Raw genomic sequence first — 10,528 nt, 5'->3', positions numbered from 1 at the left:
CTCTTTCACCACAACTTTCTCTCACTCTTACTTCCTGTTTCTGTTGTACCTGTATTTCAAAGGGCCGGCCTTGTCACTCTCTGTGTCACGCTGAATATCCCCGAGAACTACGTTAAGGGTACACGTGTCTGTGGAGTGCTCAGCCACTTACACGTTAATTTCACGAGCAGGCTGTTCCGTTGATTCGGATCAACCGGAACCCTCATCGTCGTAACCGACGGAGTGCTTCCAGGTAGAAAGTGTTGTACATTCAGTGACCTACAAATGCTTTACTATCATTTTATTTCTTGATATGTATGTGGTTATTTAAATATACAAATGCTTTTATTTTGTTTTGTTTTTGTCTTGTTTTTCAGGAGTACCAAGATGATCCCAATTTCACAATCAAGAACAATGCTAATCATAGACATTTTGTGATGCAGGTAAATATATTCTTCCATCACCATTATCTCTCCTCTCCCAAACACACACACACTCACTCACACACATACAAACACACACACACACTCCCTCCCTCTCACACACCATCTCTCTCTCTCGCTCTCTCTCCAAACTTGTTCTTTTTTGTATTACATAACTAATAGTGCCTCTGATGTTCCATTACAGATCGCCATGAAATGTGCCGATATCAGTAACCCGTGCCGGCTGTGGCCTGCCAGTAAGCAATGGAGTGAGAAAATCTGTGAAGAGTTCTTCCTACAAGGTACATATTATTTAGTAATGTACTTACAGCTTACATTTCAGAAACACACGTTTCATCAACAGATGATCGGGAATCTCCACAGTTTCTGCACCTCCCGATAGTACCACTCTTTCCAACATTGCCGAGCAGTAGTGATGCCACCGATGAATATCTGTTTTTTTTTTTAGTCTACACTGCAATACCATTTTTCTCTCAGTTATCCATTCAGTCACCATACCAAGATGAGTGGCGCTAAAACCACTCCACCTATGCATATAATAAAATGCCACTCGTTTTTTTCATCCTCTTCTGCTACAGCAACAGCAACACACGCCTATTTCTAAATTGTTTAGAAATTAAATACCTGTTTGATAAACAGTAAGTAGCTGTCATGATGCACGGAGCATTAAAAATCCTTAAGAAACATATTTAATCTCCTTACACTTTTTTAATATTCCTTGCATTAAATAATATTTATTTAATTACATTTTTAAATTTCTAAGAGTCTTATTTTGCTCCAACAAATATACATTTATGAAAATGTACTTGGTAATTCGTTCGTTACCACTTGAACGCATTCCAAACACAGCTAAAATATTGAATTATTAATTGAAGTAGGTGCCAACAATGAGTCGTATATGCAAATGTGTCAATCCAATTCTCTTAAGCTCTTGAAAATAGTCGCTTAATTGGAAGTGCTTCTGTGGACAGGTAATGAGAATAATCTACCTTTTGAGGAATTGAAAACAAAATTGAAGATATTTCAGCAACTCACATTTTCTACTCATGAAAGTATTGTATTTAACGGTGATATATTTACATCTTTTATATACATTATTGGCTAAAAAAGGGGTTGGGTGAAGACCCTCTTCGATCATGTATGACCATGGGATAGCGCCTAAAAGTTACCCTCCGATGGCGTCTAAAAAGTTACCCTAAAATGTTCGGGCAAGGTTGTTTATGGATGACCAGCAGTCACCCATGCGTACCAGCCTCTCCTCTTCAACCCCACTGATGTTATCCGAGGGAGAAGCAAAAACCAATACAGCTTGGCACTAGTTGGTGCTGCAACTCATTTCTACAGCTGAGTGAACTGGAGCAACGTGAAACAAAGTGTCTTGCTCAAGAACAACACAGAGCCCAATCCGGGAATCGAATTCATTACCCAATCATTGTGAGCCTTGTTGACTAAAACCTATAGATAGCATATCTAAAACCTATAGATAGCATATATATATATATATATATCCTTTCTGTGGAAGTGCGTAGGCTCGAAACGTAAAAGACTTTTTCAATTCCTGAGCGTTATACTAATACATCTGTTTCTTTTCTACACCACCTGTCTTCGTCTTTTGTTTTTATCGTGACTTCTTCCCCTATGTATATATATATATATATATATAAGCATATTACTCTACCCCTGGTATTTGAGTACTCTTTTTTCCACCTTGTTTCACATTTATGATAGATAGATAGATAGATAGATAGATAGATAGATAGATAGATAGATAGATAGATAGATAGATAGATAGATAGATAGATAGATAGATAGATATGTTTCTTTATTAGCCACACAGGGCTGCACACAGACGGGACAGATTACAAAGTAGAGCTTTTCTTTTTGGGGAGAAAAAAAAGTGGGGTAGGTTTTCGATCAAAAGGGATCATAAAAGGGAAAGGAAAAAAAAGGGAAAGAAAAAAGAAAAAGAAAAAAACGATCACGATAGATAGATAGATAGACAGACAGACAGAGATACACTTAGTCTTCTTATGTTGTTTCAGGACAAATGTACTAACGTCTGTTCATATATCACGCTACAATGATCGCTGTGCAAATAAAGTCCCATCACTTTTGTGGTTGACATTTTTATTTCTCTATATGCGTAGCTTGATTATTTTAGCTCAGCCATTTTCCGTGAAAGGGAAAAAAACCATGTGAAAAATATTTCGAGTTTTGTTCTTCATCTTCAGCGCATCGTTCATAAGTGACTCAAAAGATTACATTGTTCATATGCCAGTGTACGTGTGGGCGTGTGTATGTATGTGCGTGTGTGTGTGTGTGGTGTGTGTGTGTGTGTGTGTGTGTGTGCACGCGCGCACGTATGTGCGTGTGTTTTCATTTAAATACACATGCGTATATGCATTTTCATGTTTGTAAATAGAAATGTATATGTGTGTGTATATATACATATGTATATATATACATATGTATATGTATACATACGCATACATATATATATACACCCACACATTTATATGGCTATATACATGTGCGCGTGTATGTATGTATGTATGTATGTATGTATGTATGTATGTATGTATGTTTGTATGTATGTTTGTATGTATATATGTATATGTATACATAATGTAACTCCCATGCGTGCACATGTGAGTTACCATACATGGATATACGCATATATGTGTGTGTGTATGCACACACACACACACACACACACACACATCCTTTGTCTCTCTACTTTGTCGGCTACTTTTGCTTGTAAAGACATTACGTTTATTATTATTATAGTATGGATGGCAGTTAGCGTAATGGATTGATTGTCAGACACAAAAATTAATATGACATTGGGTTTTTCGTAACATAAGCGACATCAGAGAGTTACCTTGCTAAGAACTACTAAACCTACCAGCGTTTTTATGTTGTTGTTTGTTTGTTTTTTGTTTGGGTTCTTTTTTTTTTTTTTGCTTTGTTGTGTTTCTTCCTGTTTCTTTTTTTCTCTCGATCGAATCTATTTTTATTGGATCTTGACGTAACAAGTCTCGATGTGATAATGATTGATGCCTATGTTACTGCTGTTATTATTGTAATTATTATTAGTAGTAGTAGTAGTAGTAGTAGTAGTAGTAGTAGTAGTAGTAGTAGTAGTAGTAGTAGTAGTAGTAGTAGTAGTAGAAGTAGTAGTAGTAGTCCAGAGAGATGTTAAAGCACTTTTCGTAATTAGCATTATACATTCACGTCACCAAAAGACTGGTTGCTTGTTTTCATTTGTGTCTTATCTATCTTGTGGCAATAAATATCATATATTAATCATATCTTTCGGTCCTTCTATTTCCTGGAGCTAGAGAGAGAGAGAGAGAGAGAGAGAGAGAGAGGAGAGAGAGAGAGAGAGAGAGAAGAGAGTGAGACTTTGAGACGTCAAAAAATGATAAAACGCTGTTGGTTTTGGGTAAGGGATAAAGGGAAGGAGCTGTGCTGAAATATGGAAACGAGTTTGCGACAAGGAGGTATCAACTGTCATAACCAAGCGTCGAACGTGCCAACGAAAGAGCCTCCATATGGTCGTTCAAACTACTAAAATCAATACACAAATCTTCCGCAAGTCACGCTCTACTGTAAACAGCTTCATTTAAAACTAGTTTCAATTTAAATCCCAATCTTTTTGTAATCGTGGCTTCTCTATATACAATGTAGTGAATTATATTAATAACGTCTAACTTTTTGTTTATGTTATAAGTATCGCAAGTCCTTCACGGGCGCTCTTTCAGCAGAATTTAAGCTCAGAACGTAATGACAAATACCTGTTTCTTTATTACCCACAAGGGGCTAAACATAGAGGGGACAAACAAGGACAGACAAACGGATTAAGTCGATTACATCGATCCCAGTGCGTAACTGGTACTTAATTTATCGACCCCAGGGCGTAACTAGTACTTAATTTATCGACCCCGAAAGGATGAAAGGCAAAGTCGACCTCGGCGGAATTTGAACTCAGAACGTAGCGGCAGACGAAATACGGCTACGCATTTCGCCCGGCGTGCTAACGTTTCTGCCAGCTCACCGCCATAAAATGAATAAAATTCTGAAAAAGAAGCATAGCTTTGACGAATGACAATCTGATGATAAGAATGTTTCAAATGTCAGAAATTCCTGTGGCAGCAGATAATTTTTGAATTTTTTTTTTTTTTTTCTTGAACTGGAAATGAAAACCAGCCATTACCACTCAATGTGGTATGCAGATATAAAATGACAAACGAATCTCTGTCTCGTAGTAAATTAAATAAACATTTGAAAATTACAAACTTCTGTTTACAAGGAAGAGATCGTAATCATTGTAAAAACACGTAAATAATTTCCAAAGTGTAACAGTTTCTGAAGGGGCTCAAATGACTTCTAATGAGATTATGTGAACTAATAGAAGGGGAAAAAATGACACACTTTGGCGGAGTCAGTTATTCTGCTTTCATTCAGATAGATTAAGATATTCTTGGGGATTAAGATTAATTATTAATTTGTAAAATTCCTCTCTCAAATGACACAGTTCTTCGATACATTTGTATTTGTCTCAATGGTCGACAAGTATATTATATTTGAGCAATTGTTTTCGAAAGGTTCAAGGCCCTAAAGAACACCACAGTGGGCCCCTTGTGGGCCATGATTCACCTGTTGCCATCGTCCCACTTGAATCATGTTACTAAACATACATTCACCTCATCCTTTATTTAAAAGAAAATAATAATTACACCGTCGGACATATCGTCATCGTCGTCGGCGTCTTCATTATTATTAGCATCATCGTCATCGTCATCATTGACATCATCATCGTCATTGTCATCGTCTTCGTCATCAACGGCAGACCAATAATTATAACTGACCCCTCATTAAATAAATTGCCCACTAATGATTCATTAATGTTGATCAAATATTAACACGGTTATATTTTCACTCTAATTACTTCAGCAATTAATCTGAACTAAAATGTCACTTGCCTCAAACAACAAAACAATAAATTATTCATTGTTGGTTGTTATTGTTGTTGTTGCTGTTGTTGTTGTTGTTGTTCAACCTCAAGACTTCAGTATAGCAAACCACCTCCGCCCCTTCCTCTTCTTCCACCTCTGCCTTCTTTTCCTCCTCCTTCTCCTTTCCCCCTCCATGTACTCCTCTTCTTCCTCCTTCTTCTTTTCCCCTCCATATACTACTCTTCTTTCCCCCTCCATCTATTCCTCTTCTTCCTCCTTCTTTCCCTCTCCATCGCTTCTTTTTCTTCCTTCTTCTTTCCCCTCCATCTCCTCCTCTTCTTCCATTCCCCATCTCCTCCTCTTCCTCCTTCTTCTTCCCTTCTCTATCTCCTCCTTCTACTCGTCTTCCCCTTCTCCTCCTCCTCCTACTACTACTACTCCTTCTCTTCCCCTTCTCCTACCACCTTCTCATTCACCATTCATCGCACCCTATCATTTTTTACCGTCCAAATTTCCAACTAAAACCACGTTACTCTATCATTCTTCCAGAATATTCTCCCGTAATACAACAAAATGCTTGTATCCCGTTCGATTGTATTTATTCGGTTTTTCTTTTTGTTTTTCTTGTTTTCTTTAGGTGACTGTGAGAGGAAATTAAAACTGCCTATCACACCAATGTGCGACAGATATTCAACGTCTATGGCGAAAATACAGGCCGGTAAGTGTCCGAATAGCATCTTTGTCATTAGGTTCCTTTAGACCAACGGTTCCCCCATCTCGGATCCGCAGGCCCTAAAGCAGGAGTGGAGGAATTCCGCCTGCAAGCCCGTTTTATTTTGCCCGTTTTGACTGCGGCCATGCTGGAGCACCGCCTTTAGTCGAGCAAATCGACCCCGGGACTTATTCTTTGTAAGCCCAGTACTTATTCCATCGGTCTCTTTTGCCGAACCGCTAGGGGACGGGGACGTAAACACACCAAACAATGCTAGGGGGACAAACACAGACATAGAAACACACACACACACACACACATACACATATATATATATATATACGACAGGCTTCTTTCAGTTTCCGTCTACCAAATCCACTCACAAGGCATTGGTCGGCCCGGGGCTATAGTAGAAGACACTTGCCCAAGATTCCACGCAGTGGGACTGAACCCGGAACCATGTGGTTGGTTAGCAAGCTACTTACCACACAGCCACTCCTGCGCCTATGCACTCGTATGTAAAAAATATAATAAATTTTCCAATTATAGAAATCATACAATATTCATACGCCTATTTGCGACATGGGTCGCGCTCTTAGTCTCGAACAGAAAATCGTCCGGTGATTGCTATTTGAATGGAAATTTTGTTTCAACTATAAAACACGTATTGCTAGGTTTGTGCCACCCCCTTGAGACCCAACTACACACTAGCTGGAAAATATAGAATACCGCATAAGTAATATAAAAGTCCTAAATTCTGTGGCGGCGTTAATGAAGATGTTATGCGTTAATTTAATGTTAAACTTTTCTTTATTAATGTATATCGAATTATACATAGATATATACAAGATTAACACAGATATAAGAATTAGAACTTCTGATCCGCTTGCGGACCTTTTTCTTTGGAAATGTTTGCTCGCCGCACTAAAAGGTTTCCCTACCCCTGCCCTAAAGGTTCCACAATGGGCCCTAATGGGTCCATGGTGGAGGGCACAATGAGTTGTGCTTAAAATTTTAAAAAGCTGTAGTGTAAAAATCTATCATTACTCAATTATGTCAAATTATTCGGTCGCATATATATTGTTTCCGTAACGTGACGGTTAGTTATAGTTTTCACTTCTTACATAAAACGTAAGAAAACGAGGGCTTTTTTTTTTATTATTCAATAAAATTGATTTATATATATATATATATATATATATATATATATATATATACATACTTTTCAAAACCTTAGGGTCGTATATAAAAATTTATTTGAATAAAAGGGACCATTGATAGTAAAACAGGTTGGAAAACCCTGCGTTAGACGTTTAAGTTTTGAATGAAATACATAAAAATTCCGTGAAGCAAAATTGCTCTTCTTGATGTTATGATTATTTTTGACCCCACTTAAATCCAGAATGGTCAGACGTGCAATTGAAAGACCCTTAAATTCCCTAAAAGAAGAAACGATTGGGGGGGTTCAAAATTTTTTTTTCTTTCAATTTTGTTTCCATTTCTTGCCGGGTGTCTTCGCAACACCTAGGACAAAGAAACTTGCCGTGTACATTGGTAGGTCATAAAAAATAAACACACCTGGTTGTTCATTTATAAAGTCAAGATATGTGATAGAACAAAAAAAGAAAACAAAGCGAAAAAATTCACAGCGACAATGCTCTCTTCTCAATACGTGTGACCAGTTGCCAGTTAAGACAATGTTTTGTATTTCTTGCATAGATAGTAAGCCAGGGATCACTTTCAGTGGATAAGCCACGAATTGGATTATTATTATTACTATTATTATTATTGAGTGACTGAGTAGTGCATGCTACCAAAGTGACACTGGGGTACAAATATACGAAGCCCAGTATCCCCATCATGACTACCTGTCTGATAAGGGTACACTAGGCACATACATCACAACCATATGTACGCGACATGGTGATCTCATATCAAGATAAACAGCGCATGACCTTGCAGGTGGGGCCCAGTTAGAATTTTCTTCTGATCGAGTAGCCCATCCCGCTCAAAAGGTCCCTGAATGAGGATTGTTTAAGGATGTTGAACGAACCACCCATGTTTCCAAAGGTGAATTATCCAAACCTCTAAGAATTCCTTTCAACACACGGCTATGATGCTCCCCCACTACTTCTGCTCATGATCAGAGATGCACATATCGTCAGCCACTAAGGGTCATACTCAACTGGTTATGGTCAAACAACTGACGAGCAAATCTGTGGTATTGAGCAGAATATTTGCTGTAGCCGATCTTTTATACCAAGAAAAAAGATGTACATGATAACACTTCCAATCAGTTAAGATCAGCAACCATGAGAGCCACTGTATCAGGGCATTTATTATTATTATTATTATTATTATTATTATTATTGGAGGCGGCGAGCGGGCAGAAACGTTAGCACGCCGGACGAAATGATTAGCAGTGTTTCGTCTGCTGCTACGTTCTGAGTTCAAATTCCGCCGAGGTTGACTTTGCCTTTCATCCTTTCGGGGTCGATAAATTAAGCACCAGTTGTGCACTGGGGTCGATGTAATCGACTTAATCCGTTTGTCTGTCCTTGTTTGTCCCCTCTGTGTTTAGCCCCTTGCGGGTAGTAAAGAAAAAGTTATTTCGTCTGTCTTTATGTTCTGAGTCCAAATTCCGCCGCGGTCGACTTTGCCTTTCATCCTTTCGGGGTCGATTAAATAAAGTACTAGTTACGTACTGGGGTCGATGAAATCGACTTAATCCCCTCCCCCATTCTGTCCTTGTAGCAAAAATTTGATATTATTATTATTATTATTATTATTATTATTATTATTATTATTATTTTTCAGGTTTCATGGAGCATGTTGTTTACCCCTTATTTCACGAATGGCGGCGTTTTATGCGGTCGGAACTGTCGAAGAACATGTTAGATAACGTGAAGACGAACAAAAACCGTTGGGAAAAAGAAAGGGCCGTAGAGTTACAGAAAGAAGCCGAACTGAACGAGGAGCATACGTCCGGAAGTTTGTCTTCTGTGTTTGAACAAGATGAACTGAACGAGGACAGCAACGTAAATGGCGATACGGACAACAGCGAGTCAGAGGAAGGGGATATCATTGGAGAAACCCGATTCCTCTCCACATTACCGTCCAGGCACGGCTCCTTGGATCATTCAGAAAGTCTCCGAAGTAATTCTCCCATAATGGAAAACCGAGAGAACTTTGTTCCTGGTTCACGTCGACATAGTCTGCCGTTGAGTTACTTTCGGCGTGAGTCGATCCGTGTTACGGTGAGGAGAGAGAGTTTCCCGCATGTACAACGATCTCGACGAAACGTACCTCGCAATAACTTTTTCCATGCTACCTCTTTTGAAGGGTTTTTCCCCACCACTAAAAAAAGTATCTCGATCGAGAGTGTACTGGGTCGTCCCAAAATTACTACTCTAAGCCCCAGTTCCGAAGCGAGTAGACTCGCTTCAAGACTGTTTTCTTCAGACCCCCATTTAGCACAACGAAGTCAAATGCCCTCAGCAAACGGACAAAAAGCAGCCACACGTTTAACTTCTCTTTTAGCATTAACGGCAATAAGCCCTCCCGCTGAGATTGAATCGTGTCCTTTTCAGGCATTCCAGTCACGAACAGTACTTGCTCCTCTATCGGGTAACGCTCAAGAAACTACAGGTAGGGAATGGTGGCAAACTAGGGACCCTATTCTCAACCCTTTACGAAGGGTTTCTGCCATAGACTTCACGTTTCAAATAAAGGGTCAAGTTTTGGGTTCGCATGGAGATATGTCTTCAACAAGCCAAAGCAAGATGGTACCAGATCAGACAAAGGCAGATATAATACATGTAAGTCAAAGCGAGCCCACAAAACTATCAGAACGCACAAGACGAGCATCCGATGAGGAGTCTCTTTAAAGTGTTATTAAATCCTCATTTCTAATATTTGTGGATTTTTTAAAAAAAGTATTTTTAAATTAAATTGAACAGGAAATCCAACAAAAGATCAGACAATTTACCAAAAAACAAAAAAAATAAATAAACAAGAATAAAATCTTCATAATTCATTGGTAAAAAGACTTCATCTCTCAATTAAATAAAGTGGTTTGAAAGAACGACTGAAAAAAAACAGAAAACAGTTTTTTTTTGGAGGTCACCTAAAAAAAGGTCTCTTCGTGTTGTTCTTTAAGAAATGTGTGTGTGTGTAGATGCATGTATCTATGTGTGAGTGTATATATGTATGTTTATATGTACGCATGTTTATTTTTAAGATTCTTTTCCATTGCAGAATTCTAACTTGTAACTGACAAAATGGCGAGACTCTTGTTTGAATCAAGACAGGACAGCTCTTGGAGATCTTGTGTGTATATATGTTTGCATGTATGATGTATGTATGTACGTAGGTGTGTATATGTGTGTTAAGGCGGCGAGCTGGCAGAAACGTTAGCACGCCGGGCGAAATTCTTA

General features: G+C 38.5%; 1 protein-coding gene across 2 annotated transcripts in view; it reads left to right on the top strand.

The window, feature by feature from the left end:
* The window catches only part of LOC115215082 (cAMP-specific 3',5'-cyclic phosphodiesterase 7B), a 29,654-nt gene extending 19,427 nt beyond the window's left edge, over positions 1-10,227 (top strand). For both annotated transcript variants that reach the window (XM_029784242.2, XM_036505520.1), the window contains 4 exons: positions 357-422; positions 607-703; positions 6,018-6,098; positions 8,910-10,227. In XM_029784242.2, coding sequence (XP_029640102.1) covers positions 357-422; positions 607-703; positions 6,018-6,098; positions 8,910-9,979 — 1,314 coding nt within the window. In that variant the 3' untranslated portion in view covers positions 9,980-10,227. The remainder of the gene's footprint in view (positions 1-356; positions 423-606; positions 704-6,017; positions 6,099-8,909) is intronic.
* The last annotated feature ends 301 nt before the right edge of the window (positions 10,228-10,528 follow it).

This window comes from Octopus sinensis, linkage group LG8 (genome assembly GCF_006345805.1).
Source record: "Octopus sinensis linkage group LG8, ASM634580v1, whole genome shotgun sequence".
Taxonomy (NCBI): domain Eukaryota; kingdom Metazoa; phylum Mollusca; class Cephalopoda; order Octopoda; family Octopodidae; genus Octopus; species Octopus sinensis.
This window is presented reverse-complemented; position numbering and strand designations above follow the sequence as displayed.